At 38.1% G+C, this 25,915-nt stretch overlaps 1 protein-coding gene across 1 annotated transcript in view; it reads left to right on the top strand.

The window, feature by feature from the left end:
* The window catches only part of KLB (klotho beta), a 39,101-nt gene that overhangs the window by 1,321 nt on the left and 11,865 nt on the right, over positions 1 to 25,915 (top strand). Inside the window, exon 2 of the mRNA XM_003411396.4 lies at positions 23,871 to 24,381. Coding sequence (XP_003411444.1) covers positions 23,871 to 24,381 — 511 coding nt within the window. The remainder of the gene's footprint in view (positions 1 to 23,870; positions 24,382 to 25,915) is intronic.

Genomic DNA, 25,915 nt, shown 5'->3' with positions numbered 1-25,915 from the left:
CTTCCAGTTGGTTTTACTTGTATTACATTGCAGGAAATATGCAATTAATTTTTCTGGTGGTTAAAATTAAACAAGTAATATAAAAGTTGGGAAAAACTTGCCTTAGTATTTTAAAACAGTATATTTCAAAACCCAGAGTTTAGATTGGTAAATGTTAAAATTATTAAAACAATACTGAAAATGCAAGCCAAATAGTAGCTAACATTTATTGAGTGCTTACTACGTGCCACAGACCACATTAAGCACTTGCAAGCACTCTCACATTTAATCCTCATGACAACCTTAGGGACTAAGTCCTATTATTATCCTCATTCTAAAGATGAAAAAGCTGAAGCTTAGTAACGTTAAGTAACTCGCCCAAGGTTATAGAGACAAATGCAGCTGTTGTGAACACAGGATTTATAAACGAACCACATAAGTAAATGCTAAATATCTTTATTTAAGAACTTTAAAAAAGAGTAATCTTTTAGGAATTTGCAAGAGTTTTAGCTTCACATTGAAGCTGCCAGTCACTGGAAGCAGGTATAATTTTTTAAGTCAAATAGATTACTTGGGGAAAGCAAATTACTCTGAACACCTGTTATATTTTGAAAATGGAAAAAAAAAACTTTATTAATAGGGGATGTGCTAGAAGAAATCGTTTAAATTTTGAATAATCAAATGTTACCCAAAAAAAAACCCAAATGTTAAGTATACAGAAATAGAAAATGTATAGAAACGGAAAATTCCTCCATTAACTAAATTTTTTACTTGTAAAAAGATCTGCTAACTCCTCTTTTCTTTTTGAACTTTCTGGATTATTATACATGTGGACTTGTGCTGTGGTTTTAGTCATATCTGCCCTTGCAGTGAACAGATTGCATTTTTTTCAAGTTTATTTGCATATTTTTGAATAGAGTTGTATATAGAACATATTATTAATATGTGAATAAACTTTGATTTGACAAAATAAGAACTTCAGGGGAGAAAACTTACAGGTATTTAACAGCTCTTAAGATTATACATCTATAAGTTAGAAAAAATGCTCCTTTTATATAGTTTTTTAAAAATCTTTAAAATAATACATGCTCATGTAAATTATTTAAAAATCAGATTGTACCCAAAGGATACAAAGTAAAAAAGTTAAATCCCTCTTTCTCTCTCGAACTTGTCAGTCCCAACTCCAAGGGGCTGTTAATGATTTCTTATATATTCCTTTTAAAGTTTTCTATGCAAATACATGTATATATGTTTAACCTTTTTATAAGGAAACATATTCTAAATTGCTAAAAAGTTTTTGGTTACCTGGACAAAAAGTTAAAAGTTAGAATTTTCATTTAAAATATATTTCGGTGATATATTTAAAGCCTTAAGAACTGCCTATAAGATAGGTTTTAAGTTGATGGATAAAAATGGTCTTAAGTAATGTAAATATTAATCCCAAACTTAGCTGACAAAATGCTATCTTTTCAGACGTTTTTCATTTCCTTCTAATTCAAGATAAGCTTTTGCCTTTTACACAAAATTAGCACTTTCCAACAGTGAGGTAAATTTTATTGCTTTAAATTGAAGGATCACGTGTTTAAATTATTGTGTTTTCCAAATAATTTCTTCCCTCTTCTTAAAATTTCTAAATCGTGAACCTAACTAAATGGTGTAAGGGGTCCCTTGAAATCAGCCAGAAAGTGAAATACACTGTGTAACCCAGTGACTTATAGCCCCAGAGAGAAATTTTGCAATGATCTGGTAGCCTGAGGTGAACTCATTTTTCCCACTTGTCCCTTCTCTTGTCCTTTCTTTAACAGAGAAAAGAGTAAACTGATATTTTATGTTGCAATGAAGTCTCTCTTCCTTACTGTGCCACCCTGTAGCCCAGAAAAAGCATTCTTTCAGATTAGTTTTTGGTCAAAGAACATGTGTTGACTTAAATAAGCCTCATATAAAACTATATTCATGGATAATTATAGACCATCTTATTCCCGTCCTCAGATATTAAAAAGATTTTGTGCTTGCTTTCTCACACCATATGGTACTTTTCCATCTCCTTACCTAGACTGAGAGTTTCTTGAAAAGAGAGACTGTTCTTTATTTGTCTTTAGGTTCCCAACACCTAGCACAGTATTTGGTACATGCTACGTATAAATGTTTGTTGAATGAGTAGTTTAGAATTTCTGTCTTAAACTTGTAGTCAAAGAGCCAATCTTAAAATTCTATCTTTAAATTTCATTGCATTATTGTTAATTTTGAAATATTGCCAATATTAATGGTGTATTAGGACTCTTTGGGTTGCAAGTGATAGAACCTAATTCAGGTTGGCGTAAGCAAAAGGGAGCAACTTTCTGACTCTGTAACCAAACCACAAGAATGACTGAACCTTGGAACCAGGAACCCCTCAGAATGCCCTCTGTCTCTGTCTCTCATCTCCATTACTCCTGTGGCTTGATGCCATTCCTTCCTTTGTAGAGGAAAGATTTCTCTCTCCCAAGTTTACTTTTTTAAATCCCAGAGATGGACTCTGGCCTATCTGGGCTGTGTCCTGATCCCTCAGATCAGCAAAGTCCCAGGTGTCCATAAAGGTGTCCAGGGATTCACATTAGTAAAGTCAGTAAAGGTGTATGTTTTCATCTATTTTTAAATCAATAAATAGGCATAATAATTCAAATTTGTGGATTCTCCCCTTAAGATGGAGCATTTGACAGCCTCTGAGTAAGCAAGCACAGAGACTGGGGGAGATGAGTTTGTTCATGAGATGGTAACTCACTCAGTTTATTACTCCCCTGAATAATGCCAGCTTCCACGATGGTTTTGACCATTCAAATATTCATTATTTTTCATAGAGATATACTGTTTATAACAAGATTTGTGAACCTCGGCACTGTTGGCATTTTGGGCCAGATAATTTTTAGTTGTAGGCGGCTGCTTTTGTAGGGCATTAGCAGGATCCCTAGCCTCTACCCTCTAAAAGACAGGAGCATTCTAACACCCCCATCCCGGGTTCTGACGAACAAAAATGTCTCTAAACATTGCCAAATATCTCCTCAAAAGCAAAATTGTCCTCCATTGAGAACCATTGATTTACACCCGTGATAAAAAAAAATAAAAAATGAATAAAAAACTGTTCAAAGACATGAAACATAAAGAGTACTGAAATATAACCAGTTAACAAGGGGCATAAAAATGGTAATAATTTTACAAATTTACCTCGAGAAGATTTTTACCACATCTGTAAATTGCATACATCATCTCAAAATTCATTTGGATCCTCTCAGGAAGTTTTTGGAGGAAAAGCAATGTTTAAAAATGTTAAAAGGGGAAATAATATTGATTATTATATCTAGCTTGGCTTTTCACATTTTGGGAATCAAGACTGTCCTTGCTGGCTTTGCATTATTTGTGAAATACCTGGCAAAACTGCCCCAGATCATCTCTCTTCTATAGTCGGTTTACAAACAAAACATTAAACTTTATTTAAAACTTGCCCTTTTTTTAAAGCAAACTTAAAGAATTCAAACAAAATATTGCAAAGGCAATTTTTATCCATCTTGAATGCCCTACCATCATGTTTCATAAAGTTTTGTTTGTTGTTGTTGTTGTTGCATATCCAAGTACCATACCAAATCACCCATTGCTGTCAAGTCGATTCCGACTCATAGTGACCCTATAGGACAGAGTAGAACTGCCCCCATAGAGTTTCCAAGGAGCGCCTGGTGGATTTGAACTGCCGACCCTTTGGTTAGCAGCTGTAGCACTTAACCACTAAGCCACCAGGGTTTCCATCCAAGTACCATATGCACTATTTTTTACTAAAACATTTTTCTTTAACAATTTTATTTTGAAAGGAAACTTTATATCCCACTGTAAATGAGAAATCAGTATTTTCTAATCACCTTAAAATATACAACATTAAAAAAAAAAATTCCCAGAAAGGAGAGACTGAAAGGGCTGACTCAAGAGGGGGAGAGCAAGTGGGAGTAGGGAGTGAGATATATGTAAACTTATATGTGACAGACTGATTGGATTTGTAAACGTTCATTTGAAGCTTAATAAAAGTTATTAAAAAAAAAAAGTATCTGGACAAATAATACCAATTGTCTACTTCAGTATGACCTGGCTTTAAAACACTTCCCCAAAACAAAAATACTTAAGAAGTCCTTACCTACTTCTGAACCTCCAGATGTATAAATTTTGCCTTCTGCAGCACAAGCAGCAAGGCTATCTCGGGGTGCTGGAGGGCCGAGTTTGGAATACCGGCTATCCTTCACTACGTTATAGCAGTCCATTTGTTTTATGGGGAAAAGAAAAAAAAAAAAAAAATTCCCTCTGTGTTTCACCTAATATTATCTCCCATACAAAAAGAAGTAGGTTTACCAGACCTATGCATCACCAAATATGTAAATTTCATTCTGCATTTTAATAAGATTTAGTCCTAAAATCAAACACAATATGTCATTTAAAAGTTTGCCAAAAAATTCTTTCTTAAATAACATGCATTATTTATTAAATGGGAAAAATACTAATACTTGTGTTTTTGTGTAATGGACACTTTATTCATAATTTATTATATAAATATTTAAAATTCCTTTTTAAAAAACTCACAATATAATCTTTAAAAAAAAGTACTTATATGAAATAAATTATATGTCAATACTTTTTTGTATACCACACACAAGTGATGAAATGACTTGTTAAATTCCTGAGGGGCTCAAGAGATTGCTTAATATGTGAAAGAGGCTCTTAGGACAAGAACTGTTCGGGAAACCCTAATCTTGGTCAAGGTCTCGCCAACTTGCTCCTAAGCCTAGGATGAAATTGCATTGCTTCCTTGTTTTTCCACCTTTTTGAGGAACTTTGTCTTAATACTCTTGTTGCCATCCCTTCAGAAGCTTACACAATGCTGGGCTTACGTTAGGTATTTGATAAATAATTAAATGAATTATTTTCTGTTTAAGGAGGATCTTCTCTGTTCCAGAAACGATTTAAAGCTGCAGTTGAATTTCTCTTGCACTAGTTTGGAAACCCTGGTGGCGTACTGGCTAAGAGCTACATCTGCTAACCTGAAGGTCAGCAGTTAGAATCCACCAGGTGCTCCTTGGAAACTCTATGGGGCAGTTCTACTTTGTCCTACAGGGTTGCTGTGAGTCAGGTTTGACTCGACGGCAATGTGCTTGTTTTTTGTTTTTTTTTGATTGCAGACACACACACACTAACACATACCCTGGCATAAACGTCATATAGTCTTTTCAGAGCATGCAAATCAGTTGTACAAGCCACTTTCTATGAAAAATTTTACTATTAAAACTCAATTTTGACATTATGCTGAGTGAAATAAGTAGGACACAAAAGGACAAATATTGCGTGATCCCACTTACATGAAATATCTAGAATAGGCAAATGCACAGAGATAAAAGTGGTTATCGGGGGCTGGGAGGAAGGGGGAATGGGGAGTTATTGCTTAAGAGGTACTGAGTTTCTGTTTGGGGTGATGAAAAACTTGGAAATAGTGGTGATAGTTTCAGAACATTAACACTACTTAATTGTACACTTAAAAATGACTAAAATGTAAAACTTTTCATTATATATATTTTACCTCGGTAAAATTTAAAAAAAAGAGCCAAGACAAAAAGAAGGCCTTAGTTTAAAATATATATATTATGTATATATATATTGCTAAGAAATGTTGACAGTTTTTAAAGCCAGGTGATGTATACATAGGGGTTCATTATGTTACTCTTTCTATTGTGTATTATGTCAAATTCCATATTAAAAATAAAATAAGACAATAAAGAGATATTTTATATTTAAAAATGAAAGAAAATAAAACCATCTTCATGTAGTAATCTTCTTAAAGGCTCTGTTGAAATTCTTAACAAAATTTAGTGTGAAAACTGCAAAAACAGCTGTGAAAAAGTCACCATTCACGTGATTAATAGCTAAGCCTCCTTTGCCAACAGGCTGCTGCAACTGCTTTCTTGGACATCAAGAAGGCTTTGTGTTTAGATCAAATGTCCTTTTTAACACTCTTCTTCCCTACCAATATTGTGAAGTTTAAGTGTAATATTTTCAGATGAAAATACTAGCAGGAGCCTTTTTAGCTTGTTTTGGTTAGATAGAAGCAAAATCTTCAAGGGTCATCTGAAATTTTATTTTCTTGAAAAAATAAAGGAATTTTCTTACCATTCTTGTTAAAATAGAGAAATTGAGTTGAAAGGGAATAACATACCAAAATTAATTTTTGCTAAATCTTGTAGCTAAAAAACTAAGCTAAACTTTTCTGTCAATAAAGGACAGAAAAAAAAAAAAAAGGTTAAAAAAAAAGTATTATTTTTCTACTATCCACTATCTCTCTCAGCTCCCACACACACACACCAAAAAAAGAACACAGAAGAGGGGAAGAGAAAGAACACAGAATGGTCTTAATTCTTAAAGAAAAGCAGAGGATTGAGGATAGATAATTTTTAGACACCATACTGTTCTTTTTTTTTTATTAACTTTTATTGAGCTTCAAGTGAACGTTTACAAATCAAGTCAAACTGTCACGTATAAGTTTATATACACCTTACTCCGTACTCCCACTTGCTCTCCCCCTAATGAGTCAGCCCTTCCACAGACACCATACTATTCTTAATAATTATTATAAGAAGAGAAATGTTCTACTGCACACCTACTGCAGTGTTAGAAACTGTACTAGGTACCTTTCCTATATTATTTCATTTAATTCTCATATCAACTTTGTCAGGGAGTTGTTATTATACCCATTTTAGAGTTGATGAAACTGAGGCCCAGAGATATTTTGCCCAAGGCTATACAACTGTTAAGTGTCACAGCCAAAATTCAAATTGGATCTGCATGAATCCAAGCCAGAAAGGCTTAATAATATGAATCAGCTATTAGCTTCAATGAAAAAGAACAATTTACAGACTCAAAACCCATGTCAGCCACTTGTGTTGATGCTGACCTAAGAGATAGATGACTTCATTTTGCCTATTTAATAAGACTGAAACCATCTACATGTTTTACTTGTTCACAAAATCTATGAACCATTTATCCTGTGACTCATATGTTAACCATGGGTTTTTTCATTGGCACTATGATTTTAATCCACCACTCCTCTGTCAGTTTGTCATACTATGGTGTCTTGCTTGTTGCTGTGATGCTGGAAGTTATGCCACCAGTATTTCAAATACCAGCAGGGTCACCCATGGTAGACAGGTTTCAGCGGAGCTTCCAGACTAAGACAGACTAGGAAGAAGGACCTAGCGATCTACTTCTGAAAAAACTGGCCAGTGAAAACCCTATGGATAGCAGTGAAACATTGTCTGACATAATGCCGGTAGATGAGCCCCTTAGGTTGGAAGGCACTCAAAAAACAACTGGGGAGGAGCTGCCTTCTCAAAGGAGAGTCAACCTAAATGATGTGGATAGAGTAAAGCATTTCGTACCTTCGTTTGCTGATGTGTCACTATTCAAAATGAAAAGAAACAACTGCAAACATCCATTAATAATCAGAATGTGGAATGTATGAAGTATGAATCTAGGAAAATTGAAAGTCATCAAAAATGAAATGGAACACTTGAAGATCAATATCCTAGACATTAGTGACCTGAAATGGTCTGGTATTGGCCATTTTGAACAGGACAATCATGTGGTTTACTATGCCGGGTACGGCAAGTTGAAGAGGAATGGCATCAACACTCATCTTGAAAAGAACATTACAAGTTTTATACTGAAGTAGAACGCTGTCAGTGGAAGGATAATAGCCATACGCCTACAAGGAAGACCAGTTAATTCTTCAAATTTACTGACCAACCATTAATGCCCAAGATGAAGAAATTGATTTTTTACCAAATTCTTCAGTTTTGAAATCGATCAAACATGCAATCAAGATGCATTGCTAATTACCGGTGATTGGAATTTTACCGACCAACCACTAATGCCCAAGATGAAGAAATTGAAGATTTTTTTACCAACTTCTTCAGTTTTGAAATCGATCAAACATGCAATCAAGATGCATTGATAATTACTGGTGATTGGAATTCAAAAGTTGGAAACAAAAAAGAAGGATCGGTAGTTGGAAAATATGGCCTTGGTGATTGAAATGACACCAGAAATCATGTCAGAATTTTTCAAGACCAATTACTTATTCATTGGAAATACCTTTTTTCAACAACAGAAAGCATGACTACACACGTGGACCTTGCTGGATGAAGTACACAGGAATCAAATGGACTACATCTGTGGAAAGAGACGATGGGGGAGCTCAATATCATTAGTAAAAACAAGGCCGGGGGCAATTGCAGAACAGACCATCAGTTGCTCATATAGGCCCGTTGAAATTGAAGCTGGAGAAAATTAAAACAAGTCCATGAGAGCCAAAGTATCGACCTTAAGTATATCCCACCTGAATCATCCCGTCTTGAGATCATCTCAAGAATAGATTTGACTCATTGAACACTAATGACTGAAGACCAGATGAGTTGTGGGATGACGTAAAAGACATAACACATAAAGAAAGAAAAAGGTCATTAAAAAGACCAAACAAACAAACAAAACAAAAAAACCAAACCAGTCGAATCGAGTTTATTCCAGCTCATATCGACCCTATATGACAGAGTAGAACTGCCCCATACGGTTTCCAAGGAGTAGCTAGTGGATTTGAACTACTGACCTTTTGGTTAGCAACCATAGCTTTTAACCACTGCGCCACTAGGGTTCCTTTAAAAAGACAGAAAAGAAAAAAAAAAGACAAAAATGGATGTCAGAAGAGACTCTGAAACTTGTTCTTGAACATAGAATAGCTAAAGTGAAAGGAAGAAATGATGAAGTAAAAGAATTGAACAGAAGATTTCAAAGGGCAGCTCGAGAAGACAAAGTAATGAAACGTGCAAAGACCTAGCATTAGAAAACCAAAAGGCAAGAACATGCTCAGCATTTCTCGAACAGAAAGAACTAAAGAAAAATTCAAGCAATATTGAAGGATTCTACAGGCAAAATATTGAACGACGCAGAAAGCATCAAAAGAAGATGAGAGGAATACAGAGAGACACTGTACTGAAAAGAATTGGTCAATGTTCAGTCATTTCAGGAGGTAGCATATAATCATCAAGAACCAATAGGAAGAAGTCCAAGCTGCACTGAAGGCATGGGCGAAAAACAAGGCTCCAGGAATTGATGGCATACCAATTAAGATGTTTCAGCAAATGGGTGCAACCCTGGAAGTTCTTACCCATCTATGCCAAGAAATTTGGAAGACAGCTACCTGGCCAACCAACTGGAACAGATCCATATTTGTGCCCATTCCAAAGAAAGGTGATCCAGCAAAATGCAGAAATTATTGAACAATAATTTTAATATCACCCAAACCAAACCAAACTCACTGCCGTCGAGCCGATTCCAACTCATAGCAACCCCATAGAGCATCTGAGGCTATAAATCTCTACAGAAGCAGACTGCCACATCTTTCTCTCGAGGAGCCACTAGTGGTTTCAAACCACTGCCACTTTTTGGTTAGCAATCGGTCACTTTAACCAGGAGCCATGAGGGCTCCTTCATTAATATCACATGCAAGTAAAATTATGCTGAAGACAGTTCAACCAGGAGCCAACAGAAATTCAAGCCAGATTCAGAAGAGGACATGGAACAAGGGATATCATTACCGATGTCAGATGGATCTTGGCTGAAGGCAGAAACTACCAGAAAGATGTTTACCTGTGTTTTATTGACTATGCAAAGGCATTTGACTCTGTGGATCATAACAAATAATGGATAACATTGCAAAGGATGGGAATTCCAGACACTACCTCGTGTTTTCAGAACGTGTACATAGACCAGGAGGTAACATTTGAACAGAACAAGGGGATACTGCATGGTTTAAAATCAGGAAAGGCAAGCATCAGGACTGTATCTTTTCACCATACTTACTCAATCTGTATGCTGAGCAAATAACCCAAGAAGCTAGGCTATATGAACAAGAACGCAGAGTCAGGATTGGAGGAAAGCTCATTAACAACCTGCAACATGCAGATGACACAACCTTGCTTGCTGAAAGTGAAGAGGACTTGAAGCACTTAGGGATGAAGATCAAAGAGTACAGCCTTCAGTATGCATTACACCTCAACATAAAGAAACAAAAATTCTCACAACTGGACCAATAAGCAATATAATGACAAACGGAGAAAAGACTGACGTTGTCAAGGATTTCATTTTACTTGGGTCCACAATCAATGCCCATGGAAGCAGCAGTCAGAAATCCAAAGACATATTGCATTGAGCAAATCTGCTGCAAAAGACCTCTTTAAAGTATTAAAAAGCAAAGATGTCACCTTGAGGACTACGGTGTGCCTGACCCAAGTCATGATATTTTTGAACTACTCATAAGCTGGATAATGAATAAGGAAGATGAAAGAAGAACTGATGCCTTTGAATTATGGTGTTGGCAAAGAATACTGAATATACCACGGACTGCCAGAAGAATGAACAAAATGTCTTGGAAGAAGTACAGCCAGAATGCTCCTTAGAAGCAAGGATGGTAAGATTTCATCTCACATACTTTGGACATGTTTTCAGGAGGGACTGGAGAAGGACATCATGCTTGGTAAAGTAGAGGGTCAGTGAAAAAGAGGAAGACCCTCAGTGAGATGGATTGACACAGTGTCTACAACAAATGGGCTCAAACATAGCAATGATTGTAAGGATAGCGTAGGACTGGGCAGTGTTTTGTTCTGTTGTACACAGCATTGCTATGAGTCAGAACTGAGTTGATGGCAACTAACAACAAGAACAACAACATGACTTAAATTTTCATATCCCTAAAACTTCTGTGTCCCATTAAAGTAATGTTGAATCATGTATATGCGCCCTTGGAAATATCATGTATATGTGCCCTTGAAAATATCATTTAGAATTAAGTAAATTAGTTAACATTAGAACCTAAGACATCTCTAGTAAAATATAGGAAATACCAATTAAACAAAGTAAAACTAGTATTTTTTTTTTGAGGTTTTTATCATGGTTTTGTGTGTGTGTGTGTGTGTGTGTGTGTGTGTGTGTGTGTGTGTGTGTGTGCTTTAAGTGAAAGTTTGCAAACCAAGTCAGTCTCCCATACAAAAACTTATATACACCTTGCTATGTACTCCTGGCTGTTCTCCCCCGAGACAACACGCTCCTCTCCACCCTGTTTTCAAAACTAGTATTCTCATAGATGATTTAAATCAAATTTGGAAAAAAAAAATGATGAAAACTGCTCGTGCATAAGAATTGGCATAGTTTCCATAGTCTGAATACCAATGTTAGATATGAGTCGTGTAAAAAATTGATTTGTAGACTACAAATCGGTATTCTAAAACCTACAAGAGAGCTTATTTACTTTTTCTAACCATTAAGTTGAAAAAGTTATACTTTAGTGAATGATTAGCAAGAGTTTAAATAAATGTAATTATAAATGCCCAGAGAGTAATATTGTGGTCCTATTTAAACAGCTTGATTTGATGTGAACACTCTCATACATGGAAAATTAGGCCCAAATGAGGTTCAGAAAATATTGTAAGTAATGGAAATAGTGCTAGATATCCTGAAAGTGTGAGCAGAGGGAAACTTTATGTTACTATATTGTGTACATTAAGTCACTTAATTACATATAAAATTCTTACTGAAAAAAACTCAACATTAGAAAATAGTCTATGCTAAAAGAAAAAGGTATAATTAAAACTACTTAACATTAACAAAGTGACTGTTGCTGAAAAATTGTTGTTGTTGTTGTTAGGTGCCTTTGAGTCAATTCCAACTCGGTGATCCCATGTGCAACAGAACAAAACACTGCCCAGTCCTGCGGCATCCTCACAATTGTTCCTGTGTTTGAGCCCATTGTTGCAGCCACTGTGTGAATCCATCTCACTGAGGGTCTTCCTTTTTTTCCTCTGACCCTCTACTTGACCAGGCATGATGTCCTTCTCCAGGCACTGGTCCCTCCTGAAAACATGTCCAAAGTAAGTGAGACAAAGTCTCACCATCCTTGCTTCTAAGGAGTATTCTGACTGTACTTCTTACAAGACAATAAAATAGTAGGGATGCTGAAATAGATCAGAACCTTCTAACTTATTTGCCAGTGAAGAGTGAATCACAATTAAACAACAATTTAACTGATTTAATAAAGAATGTTTGCCTTGAACTTCGCACTTTTTAAAGACATATCTATATGAAATTAAACGGACAAACGAAAACCAAACCCATTGCCATTGAGTCGATTCCAACTCATAGTGACTCTACAGGACAGAGTAGAATTGCCCCATAGGGTTTCCAAGGCTGCAATCTTTTCTCCAGGAGCCTCTGATGGGTTGAAACTGCCAAACTTTTCGGTTAGCAGCCAAGTGCTTACCCACTCCACCACTGTAAAAACTCCCAAAAAAAACAAACGAGCCCATTGCATAGATTCAGCACCAGGTGGATTCGAATTACTGACCTTTTGATTAGCAGCCGGAGCTCCTAACCACCGCACCACCAGGGCTGCACCACCAGGGCTCCTTAAATGACAATAACTCTAAAGCACACAGGAGAGCTTTAAGGGGCAGAGTGCCTAAGTTAATGGTAATAGAGATAGGGGGAATGGCGACACAACGTGAAGCATGTAACCAACGTCAATGAAGTGTATGTGTAAAATGTGTTCAGTTGGTGTGTGTGTATGTTTTGTTGTGTATATTTTCATACAAAAATAGATAAATAAAAGAATGAATCACAGAAGTCATGAAGGCAATCCCTGAGCAATCTAGTAGTGTTCCCTGAACATGTTTTAAGAGAACCAGGAGGTTAGTAAAAGCCAAGATCTTTTGAACATCACCATATAATTATGGAGTAAACCAAAATTCTTTATAGTGAAATCCAGATCAACTGAACTTTATATTTTTCTTTTGAGATTTTTGGAACTTTGGAGAAACTAAAGAGTGGCAGCATAAAGCCAATAAACTCACTGACAGAAACTGTTTCAAACCAATTCTCTTTTTTTCATGGATAGTCTTTTTTTTTTATTGTGGTGAAAACATGCACAACAAACATATGCCAATTCAACAATTTCTACATATATAATTCAGTGATGTTGATTACATTCTTCAAGTTGTGCAACTGTTCTATTCTTTTCCAATTTATTCCACCACCATTAACATAAACTCATTGTCCCCCATGCAAAAGCTCCCCCCTTCTCCTTCCCTCCCACCCTTGGTATCCACTAATAATCATTGGTTTCTATATACTTGCTTGCATCATGTAAATGAGATTACACAAAATGTGTCCTTCTGCAACTGACTTATTTCAATCAGCACAATGTTTTCAATGTTCATCCACGTTGTGGCATGCATCAGGACTTCATTCCTCTTTATAGCTGAGTAGTATTCCATTGTATGTATACACCACACTTTGTTTATCCAATCATCTGTTGACGGACATTTTTATTGTTTCCACAATTTAGCTATTGGCAGAAGTGCTGCAATGAACATTGGTGTACAGGTTTTACTTTTTTTAATTGCAAAAATAATGCATGTTAAAAATAATAATAATAATGCGTGTTTATGGCAAAACATTCAAACAATACAGAAAGCCATAAAGTTAAAAATGAAAGCCATCCTCTTTCCTTACTCCCTAATCCCACATCCAGAAGTAACTACGGCTAGCAGTGTGTTCAGTGTCCAATTTTTTCTACGTATACACAAACACATAAACCCATTGCCTTCAAGTTGATTCCAACTCATAACAGCTCTGTAGGACAGAGTAGAACTGCCCCATGAGGTTTCCAAAGCTATAAATCTTTACAGAAGCAGACTGCCAGCTACTTTAGGTTAGCAGCCACTCCCTTTAACTGCTAAGCCACCAAGGCTCTTTACACAAATATATACATACAGTCATATATATTTTTATAAAAATTGAATCATATTATTACTTTTGTGCGTGTGTGTGCATTTGGTGATACAGAGCAAATTACATTCCCATTCGATAGTTCAGACATAAAAGTGTTTCAAGGCTTTGGCTTCATTCCCCACAGTGAGTCAGCACTCTCCCCATTTCCACTCTGGGTTCCTCATTTCCTTTCATCCTGATTTTCTACCCCTTCCTGCCTTTTCATCTTTGCTTTTGGGCAAATATTGCCCTTCAGGTCTCATATAATTGATTTTTCTAAGGAGCATGTTCCTCTCAGATATTGTTAATTTTATGGGCTTATCTATTGTTTGGCTGGAAGGTGGTCTCCAGGACTGGCTTCAGTCCCAGGTCAGAAGGGTGTCTTAGACCATAGTTTCGGAGTATCTCCAGTCTCTGTCAGGCCAGTAAGTATGGTCTTTTTTGTGAATTTGATTTTTTGCTCTGCATTTTTCTCCCTCTCTGCCTGGGACCCTCTGTTGTGATCCCAGTCAGAGCAGTAGGAGGTAGTAGCTGAGCACCATCTAGTTCTTCTGATCCCAGGGTCGTGTAAGTTCATGTGGTCTACATTTTTTATTATCCGTCCTGATTAATTGACAATTAAAGTTATACTGTTTTTTATTATTCCTATTTCTATACATATCTCTCCTACTAGAGGTTATAGGTCATCTGAAGGCAGGAGCTGTCTCATTAATCCTTCTTCCAAGTGCCAACCACGGTTCCTTGGAGTTATTAAATACATGCATATAGACTTGAATTTAAGCAAATAATTGGAGTAAATGGATTAAGAGTGAAGAAAAGGAAAAAATAATGGTAGTGGGTCAAAGGAAACAGATAAATAAAAATGATTTATCTAAACTTGCTTTTACTGATATATATAACTTCCTGAAAGGGAAAAATGGAGATGGAATTGAATGTGGTACTGATCAATTCTGTGGTGACACCCCAGTTGGTAAGGCAGATGAAGACGTAATCAAAACCATGGCTCTCAGACTGCCTGTTAGAGTTTTCCTGGCACCTTGGCACATTGTCGCATGGCTTTCTCTGTCTACTATCCCTTGGCATCTTTTCTGCCAAGTCTGTTACCTAAGCAAACAAACAAACCTGTTGCTCTCTAGTCAAATCTGACTCATGGCAACCCCATGTGTGCTCCCTAAGGTTCTCTTGGCAGATCACCAGGCCTGTCTTCTGCAGCGCCACTGGGTGGCCTCAAACTGCCAACATTTCAGTTAATGGTCGAGTGTAAACTGTTTGTGCCCCCCAGGAGCCTTCTATCTGTTACATACTGCTTGTATTTTCCCAGCCTGTTCAATCAGCTTCTGGTCTCAGGTGCGAAAGTATGTTTCAAAGGAACATGAGGTAATTTGCATGATGTCCTGGAAATGACCAGGAATTAGAAGGCTGAAGGACTTAGTTCTAATTCTAGTTTTGCCACTAACTGAGGCCTTGAGCAAGTCACTTACTTTTTGGGCTTCAGCTTTGTCATCTATAATAGAAATTAAAAAAAAGAAAAAGAAAGAAACTGGATGGAATGGTCTCTAAGTCCATCCTCTACCTCTAACTGGCAGTAATTACACAGAACTTGGAGCCAGACAGTCTGGTCTTGGCATACCTGTAGAAACTAGGCAAGTTACCTAACCTCCCTACCCTTGGTTTCCTCTCCTTTAAAATGGGGATGATAACAGTACCTACCTCACAGGATTTAAATGAGACAGTACATGCAAAGCACCTAGAACAGTGCCCAACACATTTGGCAAGAGAAATGTTAGCTCTTATTACTATTTATATTGTTAAATTTCTTCGGTTCTATAATTCACTCATTATTCTGTTATATTTGTTAATGGAAGTCACTCATCTTTCAGCAGCATTTAGTTATTCCTGGTGTGAAGGGGGTGCTGGACTAAATGCCCTTCAAGCACAACATCTCTGACATTTTAGTCTAACATTGGCCATGGTGTAAAGATCACCATCCTCAATGTCAAGACTATCAAGTGTAGGGGTGGTCCCTAAGGGGTTCATTTACCTTCTGACACCAATGAGGACAATATGCCAACCTTGCTGGTTCCAGGAAAGAGGCACAGAGAGTGACACAAAAATGCCACACACTGTGTGAATGCCACATGCTATGCTAGGCACCTGGACAACTTCATGGTTTTCTGACAGGTCCTCCATAACCTTGCTAAAAAAAAAATGATCCTGAATTCCAGGCATACATCGATATTTTCCCCTCAGCATGCTAGAAAGTAGGACATGATACCCTCAGCCTAGAACTATTTGGTTCTTTTAATAACCAAGGACAGCCAAAAGAAAGTATAATTTAAAACTGTATGTCTGTGGTTCCTGTCAAAAGGTCTTTCCCTATAGCTTCAAAATTTTGAACTAATGGGAGCTACAGAATACAGGACAGTACAGGAAGGTGAGAAGAGAAGCCCCAGTTCAAATCCTAGCTCCACCACTGGCCAGCCTCTGAGACCTTTGGTTTCTTCTTCTCTGAAACTTCAAAATAAAATAATTGACAACAAAATCGAAGAAACAGAAAAATTTCCTCCTGTTTTCTTTTTAATTATTGTATTTTCAAATTATTATGAATTTTTAATATTATGAATTATGAATATAAAGCTATTTTAATATTATGAATTTTATATTATTAATTAAATTTTAATATAATCATTACTGAGTTATTCCAACTGCAAAAAACATGAATTTGGACCATTAAAAATAGCATGGCTAAGCATTTTCTTTAGGAAAGATGGTAACTTTTGTTAATATTTAAAGCCCCTCCTAAGAATAATGAGGGTGAGATATTTTTCCAAGGGAGTCAAGGTTGTCAAAATATTAAAGCAATAATAGTCACATAATACATTTTAAGAAAATAATGGCTACAGATTTTTTAGCAATGTATGTAGTAAAAGTCACATACAGTAAGCACCTAATAAAAATTTGTGGAATGTGGAATGAATGAATGTTAAATAATCTCAAAGAGCAGCAACTGTAATTAGTATAAAACTTGATGCTAAAATAAAGAAGTGCTGAGCCAATAGAAAAAAATGAATCAAACTGAAATTAATCCCAGTACAAAGGACAATGAATGAAACTCAATCACCTGCAAAAAATAAATGAAGACAAACACGTTCGGCCGGGAAACTCGGAGAGTTAGTGTGAGCTATCTACAGAACACTCTTCATGCCCACACACACATCCCACCATTATTTTCCATAGTTGGCTCTTTCAAAGTACTTCAAATATACATTTGTTTAGTTTTCATAGGGCCTTCACGTACATTACCTCATTTGATCTTCCTAATTTTCTAGGATGTTTATTTTGGGCTCAGTTTAATGATGGAGGGGACTGAGTCAGCAGGGAGAAGAAATGATTTGTCTAAGATCATAGAGCTAATTATAGCAGGGCCAGTGCCAGAGCCTGGGTCTCCTGCTTTCAACATCAGGATCCTTTCCCTGGGAAAAATACCGTGTAAGTTGTTGTTGTTAGGTGCCTTTGAGTTGATTCTGACTCATGGCCTCCCCCATGTGTATAGAGTAGAACTGCTCCACAGGGTTTTCAAGGCTTTGACCTTACAGAAGCAGATTGCCAGGGTCTTCTGACCTGCCTCAGCCATCTTCCTTCCATCTCTTCCTGACTCCTAACTCTTGCTTCAGCTTTCTTTCAAAAGTTGTACCACCTATCTTATTTGCTTCCTAATAGCCACAGAACTTATCTGAATCTGGATTTCCAGGGGCATCAAAGGGAGTGGTTACCTTAGACTAGAGGAGAGACCAGACTGAGATATTAGGCACCTCACTGTCTCTCAATAACATATGCCCTGATAACTGACTCAAAAAGAAAAAGTTGCTGACTTCCCCTTTAAGCTACTGAATCTAAAGAACAAAGGTTGAAGCTCCCTTAAACCAATCATTCCAAAGGTAAGTGGCTTTGGGCAAGATAGATGGTAACCTTGGAAAATAGTAGAATGACTGTTGTGCAAGGTTTCAGAGCCCAGGGTTGCACCCCCCCTAAACCCATTTTAGTTTTCTCAACAAACCAACTTCATGAGCTTTGGACTAAGCAATACATGTAGATATCCCTGTTTCATCAAGACTTATGTCAAACTCACTATCTCCGAGAGGTACTTTTTGGTAAATAGGATCAAGTTATAACCACAGTCCTGCACAGAGAACCTCCCCCACATTCTCCACTTGAGAATGGAGAGGCTGTCTTCAGCCCAGAATAAAGATAACCCTAGGTACCCTGATAGCCTCTGCAAATAGCAGCAAAGGTGAAAGAGACGCTGTAGAATACGAAGGTCACCTTGGGGCCTGACAGAACATACTTATGTATGTCCAGGAAACTTGAAGGTAAGGTATTGCAAAGGTACAAGCCTGTTTGTTATCTGGTAAGCTGCACTGTTTTTCACTAAAATGCTGATGTAACCAAGATTTTTATCACAGCTTGAGTCATCTTTTATATTCATCACTGAACCATCCAATAGAATGTTTATTTTGAAAAAGCGTCCCTCCTTTTTTTCCTGTCAGAACTGGTTAATTCCTATTAAACCAAAAACAAAAAAACCAAAGCCTCCCTCATGTGTTTCAAAGTAGAACTGTGCTTCACAGGGTTTTCATGGCTGTGACCTTTTGGAAGTAGATTGCCAGGCCTTTCTTCTGAAGTGCCTCTGGGTGAGTTCAAACCACCAACCTTTTGGTTAGTAGTCCAGTGCTTAACCATTTGTGTAAGCCAAGAATCCTTAATTCCTATCGTTGGTGGGCGCCATCGAGTTGATATGACAGAGTAGAACTGTCCCGTAGGATATTCTAGGCTGTAATCTTTATAGAGGAGCCTTGGTGGTGCAATGGTTAAGCGCTTGGCTGCTAACCAGAAGGTCGGAGGTTCAAACCCACCAGCTGTTCCGCAGGACAGAAAAGACCTGGTGATCTGATCTTGTAAAGATTATAGCCTATCACTTAGAGCACAATAAAAAATAAATAATTAATTAATTAAATCCAGACAACAAAGAAAAAAAAAGGATTACAGCTTAGGAAACCCTATGGGGCAGTTCTACTCTGTCCTGTGAGGACATGAGTTGGAATCGACTTGATGGCGCACAACAACAATCTTTCAATTATTGCTGTTAGCAGCCAAGCACCTAACAGTTGCACCACTAGGGATACTTTTAATTCCTGTTAAAACCAAACCTGTTGCTGTTGAGTCGATTCCTACCCATAACAAGCCTATAGGACAGAGTAGAACTGCCCCATAGGGATTCCAAGGAGTGACTGGTGGATTTGAAATGCCAACCTTTTGGCTAGCAGCTGAGCTCTTCTTAACCACTACGCTACCAGGGCTCCTTAAGTCCCACTAGGATTGGGTTAATAAATTCACATTGAAGCCATCTCACTCTCCCCTTAGCATTTGATGGCATCATATTTGCAAGGCAGCTAGTTTAGGGCTCAGAATCTTACATGCATTCAGTGCTTTTCAGTTTACACATCAGAGGCGCAAAACAACCCTGAAAGAGATACTGGTCACTCTGTCTTTTATAGATGAAAGCACAGAGGCTACCTAGGGATTAAGTGACAGATTAGAATAAAGAAAAGAATGCCTCCTTTAAATTCTAGTAATGCCTGACTGCTTTTGTTCCATAGAATCAGAAGAAAAGCAGTTATCAAGACTTTCTGTCATGATTACAGCCCCAGAGGAGCCTAGATTGGGAGGCAGAGGCTGACTCTATCTTGGGCTCCCCTGTGAGTTCCTCCAGAAGTACTCATTTCAGGTTGGAGACATGGAAGAAAGCATTCTTAAGGCTCCTTGGGAACACTTGGGCGCTAAATGGCTCCCAGATCTTCCAATGAAAATCGAGCAAGGACGGGTAGCCCACGGTAGCAGTAACTCAAGGCATCTCACTCCTCCAGAAAATCGTTCTGGAATGCTTTAAATGAGCTTTTCCTGCATAAAGCAGGGAGGCATCAGTTTTGGAATTGTCATCCCTTGCCTTAAGGCTTATCTTTCTCCACCCTAACAGGATTTACAGAACATGTTTGATGTCTACAGGATCTATTAGGTTTGAACCATTGCTCATATTTGATTGCTTTTGACTTACAAAAAGGCAATTTCAGATGGTTCAGTCTAGCATAAAACATTCTCTAGTGAGCAAAGGAGCCCTGGTGGCACAGTGGGTAAGAGTTTGGCTGCTAACCGAAAGGTCAGCAGTTCAAATCCACCAGCTGCCCCTTGGAAACTGTATAGAGCAGTGCTGCTCTGTCCTATAGGGTCTCTATGAGATGGAATCAACTCAACGGCAACAGGTTTGGTTTTTGGTTTAGTGAGTGAAAGAAAAGCTAAGGAGAAAAAGTGAAAGCAAACTTGGAGGGTTAAAAATAACAGGATTGTGCAACTGTTGTAGAAATACTCAGATAGGGGAGAAACTAGGAGACCTAAAGAGAGACATAAAGAATCAGTCAAGTGAAATGCTGATGGGAAAAGAGATGGCTGTGACAGAGGAAGGCTGCCAGAACAGAGAAGTGGCCTTGGGAATTTAATTGGCTTACTTAAAGTCCTTAACTGAAGTCCTAACTCTTCACTCCCCCTTCTGATATAACTCATGGTTCTTTGAGGAACCATGCTTTCCACCTTCTAATTATTTCTTCATTTAGCACCTTGTTTTATGCAGTTTTATATGCTTCTCTTTCACACATTTCAGTCTTATTTTCCCATTAAGATTGGCCCCTGAAGACAAGTTCCTGCGTCATCTGTCTCAGCCTTTCAGGGCCAGCCAGACACTGAATAAGTGCTCAGTAAGTAACTACTGAATAGATTGGATACCCATCATGAGGCTTAGACATGAGCACTTAACAATGGAAATGTAAATTCTTGGGTTGTGTTCCTGTTGGGTGCTGTTGAGTCAATTCCAACTCACAGCGACCCCTATGTACAACAGAATGAAACACTGTGCCATAGAATCCTTCAATATTGCAACTCAAGGCTTAAAATTTTTCTTCAGTTCTTTCAGCTTGAGAAATGCTAAGCGTGTTCTTCCCTTTTGGTTTTCTAACTCCAAGTCTTTGCACATTTCACTGTAATACTTTACTTTGTCTTCTCGAGCCACCCTTTGAAATCTTCTGTTCAGCTCTTTTACTTCATTATTTCTTCCTTTCGCTTTAGCTACTCTATGTTCAAGAGCAACTTTCAGAGTCTCTTCTGACATCCATTTTGCTCTTTTCTTTCTTTTCTGTCTTTTTAATGACCTCTTGCTTTCTTCATATATGATGTCCTTGATGTCATCCCACAACTTGTCTAGTCTTTGTCATTGATGTTCAGTGCATCAAATCTATCTTTGAGATGGTCTCTAAATTCAGGTAGAATACACTCAAGATCGTACTTTGGCTCTCGTGGACTTGTTTTAATTTTCTTCAGCTTCACCTTGATCTCGCATATGAACAATTGATGGTCTGTTCTGCAGTCAGCCCATGACCTTGTTCTGAATGATGATATTGAGCTTCTCCATCATCTCTTTCCACAGATGTAGTTGATTTGATTCCTGTATATTCCATCTAGAGAGGTCCACCTGTATAGTTACCATTTATGTTGTTGCAATAAGATATTTCTAATGAATAAGTCAATTGTCTTGCAAAATTCTATCAGCGTCATTTCTAACCCCAAGACTGCACTTTCCAACTATTGATTCTTCTTTGTTTCTAACTTTTACATTCCAATCACCAGTAATTATCAATGCATATTGATTGCACATTGGATCAATTTCAGACTGGAGAAGTTGGTAAAAATCTTCAATTTCTTCATCTTTGGCCTTAGTGGTTGGTGGGCAAATTTGAATAAAAGTTGTATTAACTGGTCTTCCTTGTAGGTGTATGGATATTATCCTATCTATCACTGATCGTGTTGTACTTCAGGATAGATATTGAAATGTTCTTTTTGATAATGAATGCGACACCATTCTTCTTCAACTGGTCATTCCCAGCATAGTAGACCATAAGATTATCGGATTCAAAATGGTCAATACCAGTCCATTTCAGCTCACTAGTGCCTAGCAAACAATCTTTATGCATTCATTTCATTTTTGACCACTTCCAGTTTTCCTTGATTCGTACTTCATACATTCCACATTCTGATTACTAGAGAATGTTCTCAGCTCTTTCTTCTCATTTTAAGTCATACCACATCAGCAAATGAAGGTCCTGAAAATTTTACTCCCTCCACGTCATTAAGATTAAATCTACTTTGAGGAGGCAGCTGTTCCCCTGTTGTATTTTGAGTGCCTTCCAACCTGAGGGGCTCATCTTCTGGCACTATATCATACAATGTTCCATTGCTGTCCATAAGGTTTACACTGGCCAATTTTTTCAGAAGTAGATCCCCAGGTCCTTCTTCCCATTTTGTCTTAGTCTGGAAGCTCAGCTGAAACCTGTCCACCAAGGGTGGCTCTTCTGGTATGTGAAATACCAGTGGCATAGCTTCCATCATCACTGCAACAAGCAAGCCACCACAGTACAACAAACTGACAGAGGAGTGGTGGAAATTCTGGGGGGACCAATAATAACAACAATCATCTTTAGCAGCATCTCCTATGTGACAGACAATTCTATGCTACATATTTCATACATACATTAACTCTAAATCTGACCACAGTCTTATAAAGATTATTATTAATATTAATCTCATTTTATAGCTGAGGAAACTAAGAGCTTTCAGAAAGGTAAGTGATTTGCCCAAGGCCACACAGTAAGTACCTGAAGTTCAAACCCAGGTGTGCTGACGCCTAAGTTCATATTCTTCCCACTGATTTTCTGCTTTGTGCAGTGCCCACTGTTCTTTTGTAATAATAATAATAACGTTGTTGGTGGTGGTGGTTGCCGGTGAGTCAGCCTCTGACACGTGGCATCCCCATGCACAATGAAACAAAACACTGATAGGTTCTAAGACCATTGTTATCTATAGATTTTCACTAGCTGATTTTTGGAAGTAGATCACCAAGTCTTTCTTCCTAGTCTGCCTGAATCTGAAAGCTCCACTGAAACCTGGTCAGTATCATTAAAAACAACAACAGCAAAACTTGTTGCCATGGAAACAATTCCAACACATAGCAACCTTATAGGACAGAGTAGAACTGCCCCATAGGGTTTCCAAAGAGCGACTGGTGGATTCAAACTGCCAGCTTTTTAGTTAGCAGCCAAGCTCTTAACCACTGCACCACCAGGGCTCAGCATCACAGCATCATAGCAACAGAAAAACTTCCACTGACTGATAGGTGGTGACTGCACAGGCACATGTGTGCATTGGCCGAGAACGCAGCAGACCATTTCACATGGAAGGCAAGAATTCTACCACTGAACCAGCAATGCCTCATTAATAATTCCAATCACAACAGTCCAGTCTCCAATGGTTCAGTGGCATGGTGCAGGACCTGGCAGCATTTTGTTCCATTGTGTATGGGGCAGCTAACTCCATGGGGCAGCTAGCTCTAACTCCATCGCAGCTAATGACAATAACAAAGGCTTATCTGGAGCTTACTCTGTGCTAAGCACTGTTCTAAAGCTCTTTATATAAATTTACTCATTCAATCCTCACAGCAACCTTAGGAGGTAGGCTCTATCATTATCCATTTTCAGGTTTAGAGCCTGAATTATCCTGTACTTCTAAAGTAGGACCAAAGGGAGTTTTGTAGGACAGTAAAAGATCACTGCTCTATGTCTTTTTATGTACAGGAAAAAACCTAAAACCCATGTAGTGTCTCACCTCCATGCAGGCCCAAGAGGGCCTGGGAAGGGAGCCTGCCCCCTCAGTAATCCCGTAGGAGAAGCTTTAGGTTGGAAGCCCAGGTAAAGTCACCAGAGAGCAGACTCTGAAGTCATCAGGGCTCCTTGGCAGATTTTCCACGCATCACCCTATGTTTCAATAATTTTGTCCATGAAGAAACCTTCCCCCAGTCAAGTTACCATCCTTGTGAGGAAAGACCATAAAGATTAATACTATTTTCTTCTTATCAGGCTCATTCGAAAGTTTGGCATAACTACAACAGAAACTTCCGTCCATATCAGAAGGGCTGGCTATCAATCACATTGGGATCCCATTGGATTGAACCAAACAGATCAGAAAATACAATGGATATACTCAAGTGCCAGCAATCCATGGTTTCTGTGCTCGGATGGTTTGCCAACCCTATCCACGGGGATGGTGACTATCCAGAGATAATGAAAAAGAAGCTGCTCTCCATTCTACCCCTTTTCTCTGAAGCAGAGAACAGTGAGGTGAAGGGCACAGCTGATTTCTTTGCCTTTTCCTTTGGGCCCAACAATTTCAAGCCCCTAAACACCATGGCTAAAATGGGGCAAAATGTGTCACTCAATTTAAGGGAAGCGCTGAACTGGATTAACCTGGAATATGGCAACCCCCGAATCTTAATTGCTGAGAATGGTTGGTTCACGGACAGTCACGTGAAGACAGAAGATACCACGGCCATCTACATGATGAAGAATTTCCTCAACCAGGTTCTTCAAGGTTGGTTGCACATTAGTTGAATTTTTTAAAATTTTTTGAATGGTGATCCTACAGGATATTTAAAGTCATGTTTGAATATATACTGCGATTGTTGTTGGGCCTTTGTATTGCCCAGTGTTGACACAATTTTTTAATGTTACTCCCATGTGTCGTTCTTAAATAAAAGTTTGAGAACAAAATAATTTTAGACTGCAGATACACCCTTAAGTGTCAAGAGGATGCTGTTTCATTCTTTTAAAAAGAATAGAATGCTGAAAGAGATATGTTTAAAACTTTTTAACAGTAGTACTTTAGTATAAGATACTGAAAACTTGAAATTGTGATCCTTTTACCCTTTGCATTCATGAGAGTATGAATGAGCCATGAATGGCAAAGCTGAGTAACTGCTATTGCTCCTGGATTTTTTTTTTTTTTTTTTCCGATCCCTGCTTAGCCTCTCATGCCTTTTCCATTACTCAAGTAGTGACATCTACAGGTAGCTAATTAAAACAATGAAGCAGAGGACAAGCTCCATATCACTCAAATATAAATGATCTCCCTCTGGATCACTCTGGGATTCTGTAGCTCTTTTTAGAAGTCTCAAGCCTAGAGAAAAATTCCAGTTTCTGCAGGGAAGGATCTTTGGGGAAGGTGTTGGGGGAAAGCCAGGCCCTGCTGCCCCAAACTGCAGGAAGGAGCAGCTTGGAACAGAGCCATGCCCAGCCACAGGGCACATGCACATGGGGACCTCCAGAGCAGAGGACATTGCCTACAGGGCCTGGGCCAAAAGCATGCCCTTGGGCAGAGGGGGAGTCCATTCACCAGACATTACCATTCCACCTCTCCTCAGGACCATACAACACCAAAGGGACTACAACCAAGTCCTGTTGAGATGTATTTATCTCCTTGGAATCTCTGGGCATGGATTTTTCACCTCTTAGGAAAGACTGTCAGAAAATCCCCAAAATGCAGAAATGAGGCATTTCTGTGAGAATTATGAAAGTTTTTAAGAAAAGAAAAATGCATCATGGTTGATTTGAGTATTTGCTATTTTATTGCTGCCATTAATATTCATATTTCATTTTTACCAAATTCCTAAAAGTAATTAAATCAGAGTTTTAAAGCTAGAAATGTTCTTAGAGATCACCTTTTCCAACCATTTCTATCTCCAAGTGAAAAAACTGAGGCCAAGAAATTTGCCCAGTAGCACCCTCCCAGGACAGCAGAGGAAGACCCCGGCCTCCTGCCCTTCAACCCAGTGCTTTTCTTTTACCTCCCTTTGTGTTTTGCTCCTCCTTACAGTTGTATTCACTTATATTAAGTCTGAAAGCTACTTTTTTTTAGTCCCTGAAGGGTGGCTTCATACAATGGATAGTTTGTCCACAAATGGGAACCAACCCAAACTTGAAATGAGAAACTCTTGGTCATAAGCAGACATGTAAATTGGTCCCAAAGGGTTCTGATAACTACCATGCCTCCTGACACAGATTTGCACACGAAGTCTCAGGAATATTTTTTCTTTTCTAACTGCAGCATTTACTTGTTAGGGTGTACC

The sequence above is a fragment of the Loxodonta africana genome, chromosome 5 (genome assembly GCF_030014295.1).
Source record: "Loxodonta africana isolate mLoxAfr1 chromosome 5, mLoxAfr1.hap2, whole genome shotgun sequence".
Taxonomy (NCBI): Eukaryota; Metazoa; Chordata; class Mammalia; order Proboscidea; family Elephantidae; genus Loxodonta; species Loxodonta africana.
Note: the sequence above shows the minus strand (reverse complement) of the source record. Positions and strands in the feature narration are given on the sequence as shown.